Source organism: Leptodactylus fuscus, chromosome 6 (genome assembly GCF_031893055.1).
Source record: "Leptodactylus fuscus isolate aLepFus1 chromosome 6, aLepFus1.hap2, whole genome shotgun sequence".
NCBI classification, from domain to species: Eukaryota; Metazoa; Chordata; class Amphibia; order Anura; family Leptodactylidae; genus Leptodactylus; species Leptodactylus fuscus.
This window is the reverse complement of record NC_134270.1, coordinates 127,016,584-127,039,157: the sequence shown is the minus strand read 5'-3', so window position 1 is coordinate 127,039,157 and position 22,574 is coordinate 127,016,584. Positions and strand designations below refer to the sequence as shown.

The window sequence follows — 22,574 nt, the reverse complement described above, 5'->3', positions numbered from 1 at the left end:
TATGGGGAGGACGACCAGTGATGTACGTGTACGTCATTGGTCACATGTGGATGTATGGGGGGGACGACCAGTGATGTACATGTACGTCATTGGTCACATGTGGATGTATGGGGAGGACGACCAGTGATGTACATGTACGTCATTGATCACATGTGGATGTATGGATAGGGCCGCAATAGATGAAACTACTCCATACACAGCGGATACTGGCTGTATAATACAGTCAACACCCACTGCTGGCAGCTGCGATCGATGCTGATACCGACAGCAGCTGTTAACACATTAGATGCTGCTGTTAAATGCGACTGCAGCATCTAAAGTGCACAATTTAACAATATAACCACTTATTATTTTGTCTTACCATATTCCAAAACAGGATTTTTTTTACATCAATGGGGATTCATGACAACTTATTTTTGACAGGACTGTTTGAAGTTTAAGGCTGCGGCCCCATGCAGCTTTTTTTGTTGCAGATTTTGTTGCATTTTTTTTGAGCCAAGGCCAAGAATGGATACAAAAGGAATGAGAAATATGTAGAAAGTTCTTATACTTCTACCTCCTGCTCAATCCACTCCTGGCTTTGGCTAAAAAAAAACGCAACAAAATATGCAACAAAAAAAGCTGTGTGGTACCATCTTGAAATGCATATGATTTTTTATAGCATGTTATCGCGTTCTTTTTATTTTGTCTATGGCATTCACTGTCTAGAATAAATGACATGATAATGCTATGCTAAATATCCCATAAATGTGAAAGTTTGGATGTTTGTGTGTTTATTAGTCAATCATGCAAAAACGGCTGAACAGATTTGAATGAAATTTGGCACATAGATAGTTTGTAACCTCGACTAATACATAGGCTACTTTTTATCCCGATAAATGACATGGCTTCATGACTGTTATGAATTTATGTACACATACTATATTAAACAGCTCTAGGCAGCAGCTTATCTCAGTTTCTGATAAAGCAAGGTCTGTTATCTCTCTGTGTAAACACACGCTAACCCTCAGTGAATTCTATACATACATTTGCATATTATCTGATCTGCTCCAGGCTGACACACTGGATGGGAAAACACCTTTAATCCAAATTGCTACTTTTAAACATGCCAGGAAAAAATGAATCTAATTTGTTGCAAAATTCTAAAACAATGACAGCTATGAAGGTAGCCAGAAGTCACAGAGCTCTCCTCAAGCGGAGCTGATGGGGGATCATCGACACCAACAACATGCTCATCATATGGTGTCCCAGCAAGCTGCGGAGATGCCGGAACAATCACGGTCACAGCAAGAGGATAAGTTCAGTGGCAGGCCAGCTTAACAGCTGCCGAAACGCTGGAGCTGGCGGATCATCGACACCAACAACACGCTCATTATATGGATTCCCAGCGAGTTGCTGAGATGCTGGACCAATCACGGGCACAGCGCGAAGAATGAGTTTAGCGGCAGGCCAGCTTGACAGCTGCCAAAATGCCAGAGCAGGCAAACCATCGATCGCAGCAATTTTCTGAATATAGGTGGATCATCGACGCCAACAACACGCAGACAAAGTTGCAGGCAGAGACACACACACAAACAACATACAAAATTCACGAGTGCAAACCTGGGCAATTCTTACAGGGCCACTACACAAATGGGCAAATTGCGGTGTTTCCGGCCCGTGGGACCCTGGCTTTACGGGAAGTTCACAATAAATGGTTGACCATGTAATACATGTTGGACTTTTTTTTTAGAATGACCAGGTTACACTACCTTATAACTAAGTAAACATTATTGTACAGGGTTGTCTCAAATTTCTAAGTAAATATATTTGTATTACTGCAGTCAGTTCCAGGAAACAAGCCTTTCACTACACAAGTGAACAAATATATAAAAGGTAAATATTCAGCTTCAATAACCCTTTAATTACTCATCAATATTTATCAACAATGTTGGCAACCACCAAGCACATTAATGAAAGGAGAATGGGCTTATTTCACCAAAACAAGATGACTTCTTGCGGAGGGAAGGAGTATTCCGTCGATATCCAAATCGCCCATTGTAGCCAATCAGAGGTTGGACACTAGATAGAAAGCTGCTGTGACCAGAGGTCAATGTCTGGCAGTGTCCTGAGAGAAAGTAGATAAGGAGATTTTAAAAAAATGCACTGCTTGCCTCTTCAATTCTCACTGGGTCTGCGGTGATACCCCAAGTCTTTATTTACAAGAATCCAGTATTTAGCTGCTAAATCAGGGCTTGTTCACATCTGTGCCCGGGGTCTCCACTATGCAGTTTTCCCTTTCCTGCACGAAACTGGGCAGGAGACGGAAACCTGCAGTCATGTTTCAAACCCATTTATTTGAATGGGTTTGAAAAGTGTCCGGCCGTGAGCGCCGGTGAGCATTTTATGCTCTCCGCGGTGAAACCGTTTTTTTTAACCGGACACAGAGTCGGACATGCAGAACTTTGTGTCCAGTAAAAAAAAAACGGTTTCGCCACAGAGAGCATAAAACGCTCACCACTTTTGAAAAGAGTGGGAAGAGTAGAGCAGGGATCAAATTTGCTAGAACTCCACAAAAGTGGAGTGGTTTATACTGTAAAACTATATTCCTGGCTAGCGTAGATTTCAATTTTGGTGCATGGCCCTTCTACGCTGCACCAGCATTATTAAAGACTACACCAACAAAATTGCTTCTAAACCACTTACACACTCTTGTAGGGGTAGTTAATGACATAACGAACATACATTTTATGTGTCAAAGTGTGATCTTGCTAAAGAGAAAATCAATTTCTGAACCTTATTCAGATTAGCTGTTTGGTGCACTTCGGGTGTGGATACACCTGCAGAAGCAACCATGTTCACCTGTGGTGCCCACACATGAGAACCTGTCAAGCTTATGTCACATGATTGCATTGGTTGGTGGCCACAGATAAAAAAAAACTTTGCTTCAGCAGGTGCAGAGGTGGATGAAGGGTACCATGGGACCCAGTGGCGGATCCAGGGTTTGCGGGGCCCTGGGCAATTGACTTTGGCGGGGCCCTACGCGCAGCGCGCTGCAGCAAATTAGGCCCCACCCACTTTTATGTTGACTCCGCCCATTCTCATTCATTTTTCATGTGATTCCACACAGTATAATCCTCCTACAGTCACCCGTAAATTATATGTCCCGCCTCCATCTCTCCCCATTTTCATATACACCCTTCATCTACCCCTAGTTTCATGTCCCCCCCCTCTATCTCTGTCCCCAGTTTCATGCCATTCTCCAACTTTATCTGCCCACAGTTTCATGTCCCCCCCCGTCTCTGCCCCAGTGTCATGCCATTCTCCCCCCCTCCATCTGCCCCAGTGTCATGCTGTTCTCCCCCCCTCTATCTGCCCCAGTGTCATGCTGTTCTCCCCCCCTCCATCTGCCCCAGTGTCATGCTGTTCTCCCCCCCTCCATCTGCCCCAGTGTCATGCTGTTCTCCCCCCTTCATCTGCCCCAGTGTCATACTGTTCTCTCCCCCTCTATCTGCCCCAGTGTCATGCTGTTCTCCCCCCCTCCATCTGCCCCAGTGTCATGCTGTTCTCCCCCCCTCCATCTGCCCCAGTGTCATGCTGTTCTCCCCCCCTCCATCTGCTCCAGTGTCATGCTGTTCTCCCCCCTTCATCTGCCCCAGTGTCATACTGTTCTCTCCCCCTCCATCTGCCCCAGCGTCATACTGTTCTCACACACACTCACCTTTCCTCGTTCCCCCGCAGCTCTATCCCTCATACACATATTGTAGGCGCGATGTGACGTCATCACATTGCGACTACAAATGCCGGAGCTCAGCGTTAAAACAGGAGCTGAGCTGTGACAGCTCCTGCTTTAAATGCCTATGTATTCAGCTCATCGGCGTCCGTAGGGACATGCTGACCCAGGACCGGCTCCAGGTTTTTATGTGCCCTTGGGCGACAGAGCCTCAGTAAAGGAGGCGGGGGGAGTCGAGACACTGTGCGTCGCAGATGAAGCGAGTGACGTCATGCAGGAGTGTGGCGTCACTAACGCCATACCTCCCAATTTTCAAAGAGTAGAAAGAGGGGTAAAATGTGCGGCGCGCTCTGCGCGCTGCAGCAAATCTGACTCCCCCGTCTCTGCCCCAGTGTCATGCTGTTCCCCCCTCCCCTTCATTTGCCCCCCAGTTTCTTTGGGCCCCCTCCATCTCTGTCCCCAGTGTCATGCCGTTCTCTCCCCACCCCCTTCATCTTCCCCAGTGTCATGCCGGTCTCCCCCTCCCCTTCATTTGCCCCCCAGTTTCTTTGGGCCCCCTCCACCTCTGTCCCCAGTTTCATGCCATTCTCTCCCCACCCCCTTCATCTTCCCCAGTGTCATGCCGTTCCTCCCCTCCCCTTCATTTGCCCCCCAGTTTCATGGGCCCCCTTCATTATGTTCCACCTTAATATTTAATACAAAACAAACACTTACACTCACCTTCTATCACTCACCTTCCATCGTTCCCCCGACGCTCCTCTCTCTCACTCCAGTCACATACGCGATGCAGGAGCTGCGACCTCAGCTCCTGCTTAGCTGCGGCCCGGCTTGCGTGTGTAAGCGTGATGTGATGACGTCATCGCGCATACACACACAAGCCAGGCCAGAGCTTTAAAGCAGGAGCTGAGCTCACAGCTCCTGCTTTAATCGCGATTCAGCTCATCGGCGGACGGACGCCGATGAGCTGAAATCGTGACAGGCAAGTGCCGGGGGGCCCCCAGGGGCTCTGTGGGCCCCGGCACTTGCCCGACTATGCCGAGCTGACCGGGACCATTTTGTTAGGCTCGCCCGGCCCTGGATCCGTCCCTGATGGGACCCCCCACAGTCACACAAATGTTCACTATGACAGAATAATGTCTCACACCGGCACCTCCACATAGTGTAATGTCCCATAGTGGTCCCTCCACTAAGTATAATGTCCCATAGCACATTGCCACAAAAATATGCCTTACATATCTCTGTACACAGAAATGACTTGGGTGTCAAAATATGGCAACTAAAATATATATATATCTTATTTAAATTTTTCTAAATGTATTAAACAGAGTCTGTCACCAGGGTGAAGCATATTAGACCAGTAACACAAGTAGGTCAGACTCACCTGAATGTAAGACCTTTTCCCCAACAAAATTGTTGCTGGGATACTGATTTATTTCACTACATGTGAATGAGTAGTCTGGAATACTGAAGGCGGCTACTGTGCCCCAATCTGCTATGCCCCACACTGCCCTAATACTCCAGCGCGGACATGAAAACACAGGGCCAGGCGGGATTTCCGGATAGCTACCTGGTACTATCACTCAAAGGAGGGAGGAGGAAAGGAGTTCATATTAGACCATAGCAGTTTGGAGCAATGGAGCCACCCCAAGTGCTCCAGATAGCTCATTTGTATATTGTAAAATGATTCATGGGGAATAAGGCGTTACATTCCAGTAGGCCTCACCTACCTAACTGATTTGCTGGTTTAATATGCTTCACCTTGGTGGCATTTTCCCATTACATGCTATAAAATAGTAAATGGTATCATTATGAAGTACACTTTGGGCCACAAAAAATAGACAGAAAAAGAAAGATGGGGAGTTAAAAACAAAAATATCTACAGCAGGAGGGGCTTATGGCCAGCACAGAAGGAAACTGGAAGCATGGGCGGAGACTTGGCAAATGAAGTTTAATGTTGACAAATGTAAGGTAATGCACTTTGGTCGACGTAATATAATGTATGACTATGTACTTAATAGTAAATTACTGGCTAAGACAGCCAATGAAAAAGACTTAGGGATTTTGGTGGACAACAAGCTTACCTTTAGTGACCAGTGTCAGGCAGCTGCTGCCAAGGCAAATAAAATTATGGGATGCATCAAAAGAAGTCTAGATTCTCATGACAAGGACATAGTTATGCCTCTATACAAATCACTGGTAAGGCCACACTTAGAATATTGTGCGCATGTTTGGGCCCCGATATACAAGAAAGACATAAGGGAACTTGAAAAAGTGCAAAGATGGGCAACCAAAATGATTAGGGGAATGGGTGGACTGGAGTACAACGATAGATTAACAAACTTGGGGTTATTCAGTTTAGAGAAAAGACGTCTACGGAGAGATCTAATAACAATGTACAAATACATGAAGGGACAATACAAAGAACTTTCTAAGGATCTTTTTACTTCTAGGCCAGTGACAGTGACAAGAGGACACCCTCTACACTTAGACCAGTGACAGTGACAAGGGGACATTCTCTACGTCTGGAGGAGAGAAAGTTTCACCAGAAACATAGAAGGGGATTCTTCACAGTAAGAACAACGAGGCTCTGGAACTCTCTGCCCCAGGAAGTGGTGATGGCGGATTCACTGAACAAGTTCATAGAGGGCCTGGATGCCTTTCTTGAAAATAAAAATATTACAGATTATGGACTCTAGATTTTAAGGACACGTTGATCCAGGTTTTTTATACTGACTGCCAGATTGGAGTCGGGAAGGAATTTTTTTCCCCTGAATTGGGGTTATTGGCATGAGCCTCATGGGGTTTTTTGCCTTCCCCTGAATCAACACTGTAGGGATTGTAGGGTTATAGGTTGGACTTGATGGACCGATGTCTTTATCCAACCTCATCTACTATGTAATTATGTAACTATAACGTGCCAGAATTAATACATCCCCTCCAGCATCTTTTTACCCTACCAGTGGCCTTGATACTGTTTCCCCATGGCACGGTCATAACTCAGTACCAAGTAGTCCAGAGTTAAAACAGTAAACCTCCCTACCCCTGCAGTAAAACCGATGTTTATAGAGCTGCATCAGCCACGGTGTGGGTAAACTTTATTAGCTAGGTTTTAGGAAACTGACATCTTCCTCCTAGACCTGTGGAACTTGAGATGTTGTCAACACATATAATAGCGTCTTTCCTGTCTGTCAATGGTAGACGTCAGAGGAAAGAATATCATATTAGATGTCAACGTGCCTGAAGAAACACAGCTGTCAAAGTGGTCTTGTAGTAGGTCAATCTTATGTATATGGTTATTTTCAGAAACCCATAAAGTAAATTATCCTCGACATATATTCATTTGCTGCCCAAGAGCAGGAGATCCCATGTGAATTTCCTACTCATCATGATCTCACGTTCCAAAATGTCTCCATCTCTGAAAAACCTTAACCCAACTTTGTGCTCCCCATTCAGAGCTTCCTCCTAAATGAACTCCATGGTGTGTAAGTCTCACCTGCTCCACTCCAGTTCCTCTGGTACAAGTATCTTTGTTCTGTTCCCCAGATGTTGTCAATATCCGCAATCCAACCATTTGCAGAGGTCCCACCGTGAACCTGTTATATAAGCATCATTAGATAGTGACCTTTAACTTGACAATGCATACAGTGTATTAGTGGTCTTCAACATGCAGCTCCCAACCTGCAGCTGTCATGGTATACTGGAGATTGTAGTTGAAAAGCCACAAGTCGGTGACCATTTTTACCATTAACAACAATTGGTCATGGTCATTGGTAGACAAAGCTGCACTTTGTTAGCAACTCTCTGCTATGGCTACTACATAGGGGTTCCCAAACATTGAACTCTACCCCTACTTGTATGCCCTAACAGTATATAATGTAATTGATATAATGTACAAAAAGCCTTTTAATATTCCAATTCTACATTTTTAAGATACTTAAGGCGTCTCTAAAATTTAGAACAACTTTTGATTTTCCATCAGTATTTGTGTAATAATACATATTGTAATATACTTTATTAAAGGGGTTTTCCCATCTCCTTGTTTCAGCAGCTTTGCCTGGTGTCTCTTCTTCTCACTTCCTGTATCCACCGCCCTTCCCCCCCAAGATTGCTGAATAGGACACTATGAAGTATCACAATACCGTACTTATGATTACTAGAAATCTAATGTAAATGAAGATCAGATAATATGCAGATGTTTGTACAGAATGGAATACGTGTTATCTGTGTGTTTACAAAGAAAGATAACAGACAGGGCTTTATAAGCAATCTCCAATTAGCTGAACAGTGAGTGATGTCACTTGTCCTATCACACAGGTCCATGGTTATGGAAACGCTGTGCAAACAATGGGAGGAATACACAGTCCAGTAACATTAATATTACCACCTGTCAAAATCCAGAATAACCACCTTTCACAGAGTGGACTGCTGTGAGACGTGCAGGAAGAGAGGGGATGCTGAGCCATGCCGACTCCAGTGCTATGGCCAGCTACGCTAGGTTACGCGGTTGAGCATCCCTGGGGCGAACAACTCGATCGAGGTGGTCCCACAGATTGAGTTCAAGTCCGGAGAATTTGCTGGCCATGGGAGTATGATAAACTCATCATAATGCTCCTCAAACCACGAACGTAGACTGCGAGCTTTATGACACATCTCAATTTCCTGCTGGTAAATTCCATCAGTCAGAAGAAAAACAATTCACATGTAGAGGTGAACATGGTCTGCAAGGATAGATGCATACTTGTGTTGATCCATCGTACCTTCCACAATGATGAGTGTATCCAGATGGCTGATGACACGTCTTCTGTGATTGGTTATTTAACGTTGAAGTCAAAAGTAGGTGGTGGTCACATTAATATGACTGGACTATGTAATTTCAAATAGCCGGAAAACAAAGCAGCACTGCAAAAGCAATATATTTAGGAAAAGGCTTTAATTTACATAAGCTACCAGTACAGATAGGATCCTTAGGATGGGACAACCGCTTTAACACATTCTGGCTCCTTTCTGTGAAATCCTGCATTTTTTTTATTCTTCCCCTTGCTTCTCTATTGTTCATATAGTATATTATAAAATGTATTAATCACATGAATACTGCTGGAAAATAAAAGTTCAGAACTTTAAAATACGCTAAAATACGCACTCATGTTGCAGCAAACTCCGTCCATCCAGTATAGACAGTAGCCACACGATTTTATAGATAGTAGTGCTTGCCCACAGGGTGGGCAGGGTTTTGGGCTTATGGCCAGGAAGCATCAGCAAACTGCGGCATTTTGCTACAATTCTGCAGGAGTCACAAAAAAACCCCATAACATGACCATTTTATGTGAACATACCGTTAGGCTGGATTTTCACATTTTGGTTGAGGTATGCATGCATTTTGCATTAGATTGCATGAAGTAGATATTCAAGTGGAAAAATGGGGGGAATTTATTTACAGACCTAGGCCGGAAAATTGGGCTCAGGCTGCACAGAATCTTATAAACCTAGAACGGCCAGTGCTATGAATGTTACAAATGTTACGTCATATAGCAGCTTGTACATAAATCTACAATAAATTCGGTGTAGACAGAAGGCCTTATGTAAATAATGTAACAGATGTGGCAATGAAAATATATCTCGAAGAATAAAGGGCTTCTCCAGAAATACAGTGTTGGTCTATCCTTAGCATAAGCCATCAAATGTTAATGCATAGGTCTAGGTCTTGTTGGAAATGGCCCCCCCTTAGTTGTTTGGCCCCATAGTAGCTGCTGTTTCTGCTACACTGGTAGTTGCCTGTGAGCGAGGGGTCCTTTTTATTGTTTTATACTGCACAATGGCCAAACCTTGTTCTGAAGGTCAGTCCCATTCAAGTGATATGGATAACAATGCCAGACCATATGGTCTCCTCACAACATCGGTGGCATCTCCTTCAGACAGGTATCATCATTTAATAATTGAAGGTCTGAAAGTTAGGGCCCTCAGTGATCAACACAATGAAGGAGCCACTCTTCTCCTATCATCGCTGTGCCCCTTTCATGTTTACATCATATTTGCCAACTCTCCCGAGAAAAGCCTCTACCAATAGTGTATGTAGTGTACCTATGTTTACTGCAATGACCCAGTCCCTGGCACCTGTGATAGTAGCAGGGTGATGGGCTCCATTATTAACCACAGTATTTACCTGTCCAGTCTTTTTAAGCAATGCCTGGACTGAGGGGTTCCTGAAATAAGACTGGGCATGGGGGTCACGCTGTGCATTGTATGTAGGGATAGCCCCCCACAGGCGGGGCAGCCTGTTACTACATGTTAGACTGGCCACAGCATTGCCATCCAATATAAACCCTTTCTCCTGATCCTTCCTCCATTGATTTTCTCGGGTAGGGAATTAGCTCCAGTTAATTACTCTGGCTGGTAGGAAAGCCATGTTCTCTGTAGTGGGTAAAGCTCGGAGCATGACATCACAATGATGTGCGTATGAACAATCTAGGGAGAGATTGTAATAGCCAATCAGATTGCAGGTCTCAGTTCTGATGAATGATATTAAATGGAAGCAGCAATCTGATTGGTTGCTTTACAGATCTGTTCTGCACATTTTCTCTATAGAAACACATGCACAGTACAGTGTTCTGTATAATGTGGCTACAGCTGCAAAATGGGATTTATAGTGGCAGCAAAAACATACTGAAAGGGAATGCAGATTGTGAGCCCTATATGGGACAGTGATGGACAATGTCTGTAAAGCGCTGCGGAATATGATGGCACTATATATGTAAGAAAAATAATAATAAATAATAGTGGCACCGCAGGACACCCTAACATGGGTGTGACTAGATCCCTTCTCCACAAGCACCTGCTGTACATCTTACAGGGCAGGACCATTACTATTCTTGCGTTTTTGTGTAAAATGCACAATGCAATGATATTGGTAAACTCCATAGAAAAGGCAATGTTTATATATTAACAATACAACAAAAATCCATTTCATCATGTGACTACTGACCACACTCCGCCAATGATAATTATGGTGAGGGCTCCAAGGCAACCAGTAAAACCATGATGTGCCCCAGTATATTCATATAGTTCAACTATATCAATACTCTGATGGCACTGAACCAATCTGAGGGATCAGGTCAAAGTCTCCTGGGAACTCTGAGCAATTGCTAGTTTGATGCATCCAAACCCTTGGTGTTGCGATCATATATGCAGTACTGTGCCTGTACATGCAACCCCCCCCCCCCCCCTTATACTAATCATGAGCGTTCCTAGGAGTGACGACACTATAATATAATATGGGTCAGAAAGAATACTCTTAGATATATTCACACATGGTGCCAGGCAAATTATTGGGGCACACATTTATTAATTTATGGCCTTATTATGTATTTTTGTGACTTTTGCAAATTTATGGGAAATATGCCAAAATCTCACAAAACCATGTAGGTACTTTAACATGAATGTAATTTTTCTTGCTGCCACTTGCGTAGGTCACAAGAAACGTGTGAACACACCATATACACTCACCGGCCACTTTATTAGGTACACCTGTCCAACTGCTCGTTAACACTTAATTTCTAATCAGCCAATCACATGGCGGCAACTCAGTGCATTTAGGCATGTAGACATGGTCAAGACAATCTCCTGCAGTTCAAACCAAGCATCAGTATGGGGAAGAAAGGTGATTTGAGTGCCTTTGAACGTGGCATGGTTGTTGGTGTCAGAAGGGCTGGTCTGAGTATTTCAGAAACTGCTGATCTACTGGGATTTTCACACACAACCATCTCTAGGGTTTACAGAGAATGGTCCGAAAAAGAAAAAACATCCAGTGAGCGGCAGTTCTGTGGGCAGAAATGCGGGTTGATGCCAGAGGTCAGAGGAGAATGGCCAGACTGGTTCGAGCTGATAGAAAGGCAACAGTGACTCAAATAGCCACCCGTTACAAGCAAGGTAGCCAGAAGAGCATCTCTGAACGCACAGTACGTCAAACTTTGAGGCAGATGGGCTACAGCAGCAGAAGACCACACCGGGTGCCACTCCTTTCAGCTAAGAACAGGAAACTGAGGCTACAATTTGCACAAGCTCATCGAAATTGGACAATTGAAGATTGGAAAAACGTTGCCTGGTCTGATGAGTCTCGATTTCTGCTGCGACATTCGGATGGTAGGGTCAGAATTTGGCGTCAACAACATGAAAGCATGGGTCCATCCTGCCTTGTATCAACGGTTCAGGCTGGTGGTGGTGGTGTCATGGTGTGGGGAATATTTTCTTGGCACTCTTTGGGCCCCTTGGTACCAATTGAGCATCGTTGCAACGCCAAAGCCTACCTGAGTATTGTTGCTGACCATGTCCATCCCTTTATGACCACAATGTACACAACATCTGATGGCTACTTTCAGCAGGATAATGCGCCATGTCATAAAGCTGGAATCATCTCAGACTGGTTTCTTGAACATGACAATGCGTTCACTGTACTCCAATGGCCTCCACAGTCACCAGATCTCAATCCAATAGAGCATCTTTGGGATGTGGTGGAACGGGAGATTCGCATCATGGATGTGCAGCCGACAAATCTGCGGCAACTGTGTGATGCCATCATGTCAATATGGACCAAAATCTCTGAGGAATGCTTCCAGCACCTTGTTGAATCTATGCCACGAAGAATTGAGGCAGTTCTGAAGGCAAAAGGGGGTCCAACCCGTTACTAGCATGGTGTACCTAATAAAGTGGCCGGTGAGTGTAGATACCCACAGAACATAGATTTGTGTCACAACAGGCCAATGTAACATACACAGAATATATAAACAAATGAATCATTTAGTATAGGGTTTGGTAGAACCGCGCACCAGTATTTGCGATAAGAGGGAGAGGCATTCTCCACATGTGGGTATGGTTACCAATCCAGTAGCAGCAGTCCTGGATTACAAAATACAGGGACTACTTTCACTATTCTTTATCATAAGATTCTAGAAAAGAAAAATAATCCAAATTAATAAAAGAGTCTACAAAACAGAAGATGATAAATATGAAACTGAAGATGCAAGATTTAGTGGGCCTAAGTCTATTCACTGAGACACACCTCATGGCATCATACATGGTCTCTTGGGTAGGATACCACAGGGCTTGTTTGGCGATTTCCTGTAATTTTTCTCTGTAGATTCTCTCAACCTCTTACAGGTCAATGTGAACCTTTCAGTAGACAGACATTTTCAGGTCTCTCCATACATGTTTGATTGTGTTTGTCAGCGCTCATGTAACCTATCCAAATAAAAGTCACGTTTTAAACCACTACCTGCAAGTGGCACGTTGCTGGGAATCCCTTTGTACGTATCTCTTTGGTAAAAATTGGTACAAAATGTCATTGAAGTCAACGGGAGTTTGATTTTTACACATGTATTCTTTACACGTGTATTATGCAAAAATGAGCGCACGTTTACTCTGTGTGCACGGGCCCTTTTAGTGAGAAGAGGCTTGTTTCTGACCACTCTGCTATAAAGCTAGGCTGACCATTGGGACATTGGTCACGTTTCTTAACAGAACCAAGAGAACAGTAGGGGTCTGGCACCAATTTTGGAGACAAGGGGCAGTCACTCTCATATGGTCACTGCGAGCTGTTCCATGCTTGCATTGCACACAGTGTTTTAAAGCAGCTGTACAATTTAATTACAGCCTCACCCCATAAACATTAATAAGACAAGGCAGTAATTACATTGTGTGGCTGCTATGGAACAGATAGCATGCACAGTAAGGCTAGGTTCACATCCGCCTTCGCCTCTCCACACAAAATCAGGTTTTAAAAGTCTCAAAATACTCAAAAGCTGATTTCAAACAGTACAATTTAAAACCCATTGATTTCTATGGGTTGTAAAAACCTTCTACAGGTCTGCATTTGGAGCATTTCCACTTGGTATCTGCTCTTTTATATGGAGAGAAAAGTTGGACTTGCAGGACTTTTTTTCTATTCAAAAAAACCCCAAAAAACCCAATGAGGTCTATGGAAAGCAGATTACAAACTGATGTTGCAATCCGTTTTTTCCTCTGTACATGCTCAGAATTAGGCACGGGAAAAAAAAAAATAATAAAAGGTCATAACCAGACACAAACTGTTCAAAAAAAAAAAACCTGACAGACACCTCTTGATTCAAGCCAGGTTCAAGTCTGCATTTGGGTCATTCCGTTCCCCTCTCCGCATGCAAAGATGCAAGCAACGCTTTTCTCTCTGCATTTTCTATATGGAAATCACAGACCCCATTATAGTCTACAAGGTCCGCGGGTTTCCTAAGGTAACCGCTTTCATATGCGGATCAGGTTTCTATTTGGGGTGTCCCAAAGCAGACCCCCTGAATGGAAACCCATGTGCAGATGAAAACAAGGCCTAACCATCTAAAAAGACAGATTAGGGGATCCGCTGTGTAACTGTTTGGAATCCTTTTTGTACCAGTTTTTCTCTTGGACACCAGGCACAGATGTGAACCTAGCCTAAGGGAGCATTCACACGGAGTAAACACGAGCAATGCCATTTTACAGGCGTATTTTTACACGTGTAAAAAATATCATTGAAGTCTATAGGAGTCTTATTTTTACACGTGTGTTTTGCAAAAATACACACGCGTTTACTCCATGTGAAGGCTCCCTTAGGGTGCATTCACACTACGGATACGGTGACTGATTTTGAACGTTAAAACACGTTCAGAATCAGCGGTGTATAAAGCAGATCCCATTCATTTCAATGGGAGACGGCATACGAGCGCTCCCCATTGAAATGAATGGGCTGCTTTTTACTCTACGAGCGTTCCCACTCAAATGAATGGGAAGCGCTTGCGTGTACGGCTCGGACTAAGCCAAGCGCTGGGCCCCTTCACACAGCGAGCCGTACACGTGAGCGCTTCCCATTCACTTCAATGGGAGCGCTCGTAGAGTAAAAAGCAGACCATTCATTTCATTGGAGAGCGCTCGTATGCCGGCTCCCATTGAAATGAATGGGATCTGCTCTATACGCGCTGATTCTGAACATGTTTTAACGTTCAGAATCAGTCAGCGTATCCGTAGTGTGAATGCACCCCTAAGGGTGAATTCACACTACGTAACGCCGGGCGTGTATGAGAGCCGTACACGCCGGCATTACGGCAGACTGCCGAACACTTCCCATTCACTTCAATGGGAGCGCTCGTAAACGCCGCTGTTACGAGCGCTCCCATTGAAGTGAATGGGAAGTGTTCGGCAGTCTGCCGTAATGCCGGCGTGTACGGCTCTCATACACGCCCGGCGTTACGTAGTCTGAATGCACCCTAAGATAGTGAAGCACTCATTGCAAGAAACGCCATGGCCACTTCAAACAACTGATAAGCAGTGACCAGAGACCCCCCCCCCCCCCATTGATCTCTAACAATCTATACTGAGGGAAGATCAATAAAAAAGGAGCTATACCAGGGGTAGGGAACCTTCGGCTCTCCAGCTGCTGTGAAACTACAACTCCCATGGGAGTTCTAAGAACAGCAGAGCAAGTATGCATGCTGGGAGTTGTAGTTTTGCAACAGCTGGAGAGCCGTACATTCCCTACCCCTGAGCTATACAATCCCATTAGTTACAAGAACTGGTAGTAATGGAAAAGAGAAAGAAAAAAAAAAAAAAAAAAACTAAACAGTGTTACGCGAATAGTATTCGTCGAATACCTCGCCGGCATAGGAATGCGTGCAATTGGCCGAACACCAAGGGGTTAAACGCTTCGAAGATTCAATGTGTTTAACCCCTTGGCGTTCAGCCGATTACACGCATTCCTAGGCTGGCGAGGTATTCGACATATACGGTTCGCTCAACACTATAGTCAACAGCAAAAATTGAGAAAACCAATACCTTCCAAACATCAGGATATGTTGCTAGTGTTTGATCCCTCATAGTGCAAATAAGCCTGTTAAGATTAGGTTATCTAATGTGGTCATTTTCCATTTTTGTTTGCTAGAAATAGATCAGCTTATTGTACTATACTGGCTGCAAAATGGCAAGTAAAGCCTGAAAACTTACCAGCCCAATGTCTCATTGACATGACAAGTATATACGACCTCAGAGTTGGGGGGAATAATGCATCACTGCTCTGACCCCAGTTTTATATGGTGGCGTACAGATTTTTTATAACTGAAAACATGTATAAATTTGATTTCTACTTCTGAGTAGAATCTGTAATACAGGGTCAGATTTAGGCCGGGGCCCCACAGGACATAAACACTGCAATTTGCCCGCAGCGGAGACACTGCGGGAAAAATCGCAGCGTTTTACAGTGCAAGCAAAGGGGATGGGCTTCATGCAAATCCTATGCCCACTTTGCAGAAGAAATTGCAGCGCGGACATGCAGCATGTCAATTATATCTACGGAAACGCCGGCGGCTTTCCTGTAGATATAATGTTAAGAGAAAGTCCGCAGAGGAAAACTCTGAACTTTCTCTTGCGTTCATGCCTGTGGGGCCTTACACTGCATTTTTCTGTAAAATGCCACATTTTGCCAAAAGCGAACTGTATGGACCCAGCCTAAAGGATGTCCAGACAATTTAACACTTGACAGGTGAGAATCTTATGGAACTTAGATGGTATAGTATCAACAGTACATAACCATGTGTTTACTGCAGACAACTGCAAATTTTATAGAAATATAGGAATGAATCATTTATCTTTGTACATTAGCAATGATCTGCTGCATGTAAAGGCAGTAATGATACTCATGTAAATAAATTTCTGCTCCCAGGTACTGCTTGCTAACATACCATATGTAAAAGGACTCGTAATTGATAGCTTTTCTGTAACTGCAGCTTGTAATTTTAGTTTAGATCCTTCAGGCAAAGGTAGATGAACATCTATTTCTCAGTTTCTATAATCTCAATCACATTCTCTCCCCCCCCCCCCCCATGACAAATAAAAACACCAGTTAATACAACCAGATTTTGGTAGTTTATTTTATTGTACAAAGAGGGCATATGTTCACGCAATGCTTCCTGCGTTGGAGGCGATCCTGGGCCACAGGTCAGCACACTCCTTTGCAACAGGGCCTGTGATAGCTGAACCTGAAAGAGGAAAACCACAAACACAGCATAAGGAACCTGAACACTAAATAGTTGTGTATTTACATGTTTCCATGAATGCATGGCTAAATCTGGACCAAACTGTGCCTGTATTAAACAAAAACAGTAGCCAGAAAATAATATGTAGTACATTACAACATGATTACAGGACATTTGTAGAATTTAGATCATTGGTTTGTACAAGGAAAATCTTGTAACATTACCGATTGAAGTAGTACAGCACATGTGGCTGCCCCTTCACCCAAAAGTAATGTATTCATCTCCTCTTCCACGACAACTCACTATGCCACTGAGAGGACACAACAAGTGCTTTAAGAAGAGGTGCTTGATCATATTTCCACCATTTAAGTTTACATAGTCTTAACTGTTAAAAATTTGTCATGAGAAAAATGGCCCAACAAAGAGAGAGCTAAGACAAAGGCTGGTCACACTGTGTATTCATGTATGAAGAAATAATGGTATTGTGTCAGCTGAGGGGTAAGGGGTGAGAAACCAGTGATGCATTTTCTTATGTTGCCTAAAGGGTTTGTACCATGAACAAGACATGACCCTTATCCTGTGTGTCTGAGGGGTAAGTGTCCCACTTTAGAGGAGCTGCAGCCCATCACTGCATAATGCTGCTTCACAAATTTCTATGGGACTGCTGCTGAATTCACTGCTCTAAAAACACATCACAAAGGGTTGTGTTGCAGGTAGATAGATGGACTATTGCTGTACTCTGATTCTCCTTCTAGCCAAACAGGCTAATGGGAAATGGGGTCCCAGTAGTAGGAGCACCAATCGTTTAGACCCTCATCTCCAATCCACAGGATAGAGGGTAAATTTTGTTGTAGTACAGTTTCTCAAGCAATTCCTACCATAACATCTTATAAAGATATCTTTAACCTACCAGCAGAAAGACCGACTGCTGCTGCCATGGATCTAATCATTAATAACTTCGCAGAACATTCTAGTGTTCATTTACACATAATAGGAGCAGCACAATGCAAACTAGGATGCAAAATTGTCAGATTATGTGGTGATAACTAGCAAAAGTCAAAGAAATAAGAATCACATTATCGAACATGGGAAAAAAAGAAAAAAAGTAATCTGCTCATATTTTGCATACACTAGATATCTTGTCTTCATACAAATTGACCAGGTCTCTATCAATCCAATATATTGTGGCATGCAAATATGAGCAAACGTCTCCATTTTGCATTAAGGAATACTCAAACGCCACTGGTATCTTTTTGTGCGCTCTCTGTCCCCTTTCCGTGGCTCGCAGTACAGGAAGCGGTAAGGATCATGTCACCACTGAAGCCAATCAGAGGCCTCACATACGTCACCGATTTAACACCAGTGACTGCCGAGACCACTGAGACATCTGAGCCTCATGGTCTTCTGGTGCTGCAAGCCTCCCCAAGCCATGAAAATGGGACCAGGAATTGACAACAGATAGCTGGGGACAGAAGAGTATCTAATTTTTTTACCCAACTGGTAACCAATGAAATTGTTCTAAATCCCTTCAAGAATATTTCTAATTAGCTGGATTATCTGGAGCCACACAATTCACTGGACCTCAGGACTGCTTGCTATGCATGGCTAAAGGTAGCTTATTGTGACAAATACTAATCTATCTAGTATGTAACGTGTGATACTGAACAGAGTACATGCACCTACAAACAGTTGTCTATGGGTGTATTCACGTGAAGCGAAATGCAGTTCTAATGCCTTAGTATATGGATTGTGACTTTCTGAAATTATATTATGCTACCCATTTTCAAACAAATGGGTCAAATCGGTCCATTTTTAGCCCTGAAGAACACAGCTGGAAAGGTAGTAATGCGGTTAAATCACTTGACTGCCACCATGTCCACAGCACCCAAGATGGTAGTGGTCATGTCGATTGTTGACGCATTAATCGTGCGAATATAGCAAAAGATGAGCCTCCCAACTTACCTTTCATTTCCCCCTTATTGTTCACTATCACCCCCGCATTATCTTCAAAGTATAAGAACACCCCGTCTTTTCTCCGATACGATTTTCGTTGTCGTATTACCACCGCAGGATGCACTGTAACGAGAAACAATCAGATTTTCACAACAGGACTCCAACGTAGATAGAAACGCATTGCTTTATACCACGGCTGTGGAGTCAGTGCGCCAAACAACCAACTCACATTTCCCCATTTAATATTTCAAATATGAAAAACTATGCATGTAATGATAAAATAATTATATTAAAAATGTATTTTATTTTGAAGTTAGAGCAAGTATCTGTTTACCAACTAAGACTTCACAGCCTTGCTTTATACAGACTGTACAGAAGGAAAGGATCATTTCTGTCTGCCTCTCTAAGTGAGCAATGTACATACCAAGAAAATTTACAATGTAGGTTACTGGTTTGCGCCAGCGAAGATTGACACACGCAACTCACCCTTTTTTCTTAATTCAGGCTTTCCTTTTTTAACTGTGGCCATCACCATGTCACCAACACCAGCAGCTGGCAGTCTGTTCAGGCGACCTTTGATTCCCTTGACGGAGATGATATACAGGTTCTTGGCACCTATATAAAGTAAATATAGACAAATATATTAGAATAATCAAAGTTAGACAAGAGCATATCCCTAAAGAAGAACACTACAGTTAAGCCTATAGGCAATGGACAAGCCCACCAGCCATGATTTTTCTGTACCATCACTGGTGGCTTTGCTTTTCCATCACTGACAGCTAGGAATGTCACATTACTGATTGAAGTAGTACAGCACATGTGGCTGCCCCTTCACCCAAAAATAATGTGTTCATCTCCTCTTCCACGACAACTCACTATGCCACGGTAAAGACAAAACAAGTGCTTTTAGGAGAGGGTACAGCTTGTAAACATGAACATTTTAAAGAGTCCCAGTGCTTGGAAGACAATATGACAACATATTCCTGACATTTTACCTGTGTTATCAGCACAGTTGATGACTGCACCCACGGGGAGACCGAGGGAGATGCGAAACTTCGCACCAGAAGAACCTCCGCGTCCTAGAAGATTAAAAAAAAAGCATTTAGTACATCCATCTTATAACGCACTCAATACACAGTACTAAATCCAGCAGAATATTTAGAAATTGCTATTTATCCATCCAGCATACAGGTGATACATATCTGGGACCCCGATCTGAATGCAGTGCCATAGCACAAAAAGAGGGGGGGGGGGGGTCTGCCCCTATTTAAATGGTGTGCCATGCATGTATACTACTGTCCTATTCAATTTCTAAAGGACTGAAATAGATAAATGAGTACTGTACCCTGCCCAGTGTCAGTCTCAGACACCGAATGGAGCAGCAGTACGGACAGAGGTTACCAGACCCCCCAACATCCAGACGTTTACAACTGTAGACAGGGGTTCTATGTGCGATGTTTCGGAAAGAAGCAAAACTTAATCATGCTCCACTCTGTCCCCTTTATGCCCAAGGCAGCGCAGGGAGCACATGCAGGGATTACTCCTGCCCCAGTTTTCATACACAGAATAAAATGAGATAGGGGAGCGCGATCAGTGTTGAAATTGGGGGCACGTCTGGTGTAACCTGGCAGTGTTTAGCAGCAGCATGTGCCATGTCAGGGAATAAGCCAGTCACAGCATATGCAATATGGATGAAAAGCAGATCCCCTGTAGGTTGTAGCCACAATGCCTAACCAGAGGGGTGGGCACATTATAAGGTATAAGGGGGCTCTACCTGCAGGCTGGCATCAGATGGGCACTTACATATATACAGTATAGCACAACAAAATGAGGAGTCTCCAGTAATACAAGAGATTATACTATGGCACTGACTAGCACTCAGCCCTTGACTTACACCCAGCACAGTCACATCACACGAGGTACACGTACAACTTACATCCCCGACACCGCAGCCATGGCTTTGTAGGCCTCCGTACTCTGCTCCACTACCACAGCCCTATAATGTCCGAAAACCGGGGCCGCAACCTCAACCCACTGTCATATCCACAGCACATAAAGGGGAATCATGTGCAGATGGCGACAGGCCACGTCCAGGGCTCAGACATAACGCTTTTTTAGAAGATGGAGGCGGATTCCAGTGAGGAACTCGAGACCCTTACCTCTCTTAGACATCTTGGTTCCCGGAAAGAGAGAGCAGGCCGCAAAGGATGCCGGGATATAGCAGCAGCCACAGAGAGCGCTGGGCGGATGTGTCACGTGATAGGTGGTTGGCGGCGCTCATTGTACTGTACTGCCAATCTTCCGGTTAGTATAAGCCAATGGCAAGGCTTCCTGGGCGGGCTTAGGCGTTATGTAGTAAACCCGTGGCCGGCCACTACCTGAGCGGACAGCGACCTACTCCATAACCTGCCGTCGCAGCTGAGCAACCGGAGGTTTTAACCCCTCGGATGTCGTGGTCAGACATGATCCAAGGGGTTCCGCCATGTTGCCGCATCCCTCGCAGCGAGGTGGGGGGTGGGGTGGTGTTATCTATAATCTGCAGCCTGGGGTCTGGCCAGTGACCCCAGGCTGTCTTGAGCCCCCCTCACCCCCCCCCCCCCCCCACACACACCTCTGCCTGGACCTCAGGAAACTAGACTGCAAGACACTATATGCTTGTGTCTTGCAGTCTACAGTACTGCAAGCATTAAAGGGGTTGTCCCGTCACAAGGATCCTATCTATACTGCTTGTTAATGTGGATGTAAGACTTTTCCTAAATACACTGCTTCAGCAAAACTGCTTTGTTTGTCCACTATCTTACTTTATTCATTTTTTTTTTTTGACACATCCCCTGACTTATCTGGTCATAAGTCAAGTGATGTATCTGCTGCTCTGAGGGAGGAGGGGCTAAGTGCACGGGAGCGAGCCTGGAGGGGAAGGGGTAGCCAATACAGACCCGGCATCCGCTGTAATAGAGAGGCGGATGTCGGGGACGGTTAGACGCAGAATTTTTTTTTTTTTCGTGGAATAACAGCATCGCTCCTGCAGCTGCTGGCTTCATGCAGGGCAGGAACATAGCGATGTTGCAGGTATCTGTGTCGGCGTCTAACCGTCCCCGGCATCCGCCTCTCTATTACAGCGGATGCCGGGTCTGTATTCACATATGCAAAGCCAGCGGCGAGATGCCGCTGGCCCTGCGTGCACACTCATAGATGGTGAGACCAGTCTAGCCTTCACAATGCAAATACAGACCCGGCATCCGCTGTAATAGAGACAGGCATTGTTATGCCTCTTAGAATATTGCAAATTTATATCCCCAAAGGGGTTTTTGTTCTTCAGAATTAGTATCACATAAAAAAACCCATATAAATAATACTAATAATAAATTTTATTTCTATAGCGCCAACATATTCCGCAGCGCTGTACAATTTGTAGGGTTCAAATACAGACAGAAAGATGCGTTACGAAGAATGTCGTTTCACACAATGAGACTGAGGGCCCTGCTCGCAAGAGCTTACAATCTATGAGGTAGAGGGGGTGACACAAGAGGTGGTAGGGGTGTCATTGCTTATGCAGAGGTCAGACACTTTTGTAATACATGAGGTATCGCCATAATCGTACTGACCCGCAGAATAAAGGTCACATGTTATTTATACTGTACACTGCATGGCAAAAAAATGTTAAAGATAAAAACGCAATGCCAGAATTATTATTATTTTTTTAAACCCTCAAGAAAGAGGGAATAAAATGTATTCAATAAGTTGTAGGCACCCAAAAATGATGTAATTACAAAATACATTTCATCCCACAAACAAGAAGCCCTTATATGTCTACATCGCTAGAAAAATAAAGAAAATATACCATCTAGCAATGTGAAGACAAACCCCCCCAAAAAATCGCCAAATCA

General features: G+C 44.1%; 2 protein-coding genes and 1 non-coding gene across 3 annotated transcripts; all 3 read right to left on the bottom strand.

Moving 5' to 3' along the window:
- Positions 1–1,949: 1,949 nt before the first annotated feature.
- Positions 1,950–10,865, bottom strand: SPMAP1 (sperm microtubule associated protein 1). Its single transcript, XM_075278076.1, has 4 exons — positions 10,805–10,865; positions 9,873–10,063; positions 7,206–7,305; positions 1,950–2,107 (listed from the first exon to the last, which is right to left on the bottom strand). Exons 1-4 carry the CDS (start codon positions 10,863–10,865, stop codon positions 1,950–1,952), a joined length of 510 nt encoding a protein of 169 aa, XP_075134177.1.
- Positions 10,866–16,605: 5,740 nt separating this feature from the next.
- RPL23 (ribosomal protein L23) lies at positions 16,606–20,943 on the bottom strand. The gene is made up of 5 exons (XM_075277197.1): positions 20,847–20,943; positions 19,683–19,766; positions 19,174–19,302; positions 18,697–18,810; positions 16,606–16,737 (listed from the first exon to the last, which is right to left on the bottom strand). The coding sequence occupies exons 1-5, from the start codon at positions 20,857–20,859 to the stop codon at positions 16,655–16,657; spliced, it is 423 nt and encodes a 140-aa protein (XP_075133298.1). The 5' UTR covers positions 20,860–20,943; the 3' UTR covers positions 16,606–16,654.
- On the bottom strand, positions 16,945–17,077 carry LOC142211059 (small nucleolar RNA SNORA21). Its single transcript, XR_012717154.1, has one exon. It is a non-coding gene; the product is annotated as a small nucleolar RNA SNORA21 (small nucleolar RNA).
- Positions 20,944–22,574: the final 1,631 nt, after the last annotated feature.

Coding starts and splice junctions, on each gene's coding strand:
- SPMAP1 (XM_075278076.1), bottom strand. CDS start 10,865: ATGCATCAAACTAGCAATTGCTCAGAGTTCCCAGGAGACTTTGACCTG. Junction 7,306..9,872: donor TGCTTAAAAAGACTGGACAG/GTAAATACTGTG, acceptor CTTATATAACAG/GTTCACGGTGGGACCTCTGC. Junction 2,108..7,205: donor GAGGAACTGGAGTGGAGCAG/GTGAGACTTACA, acceptor ACTTTCTCTCAG/GACACTGCCAGACATTGACC.
- RPL23 (XM_075277197.1), bottom strand. Junction 19,303..19,682: donor CAACTGTGCTGATAACACAG/GTAAAATGTCAG, acceptor TACTTTATATAG/GTGCCAAGAACCTGTATATC. Junction 16,738..18,696: donor CAATAAGGGGGAAATGAAAG/GTAAGTTGGGAG, acceptor TTCCTCTTTCAG/GTTCAGCTATCACAGGCCCT.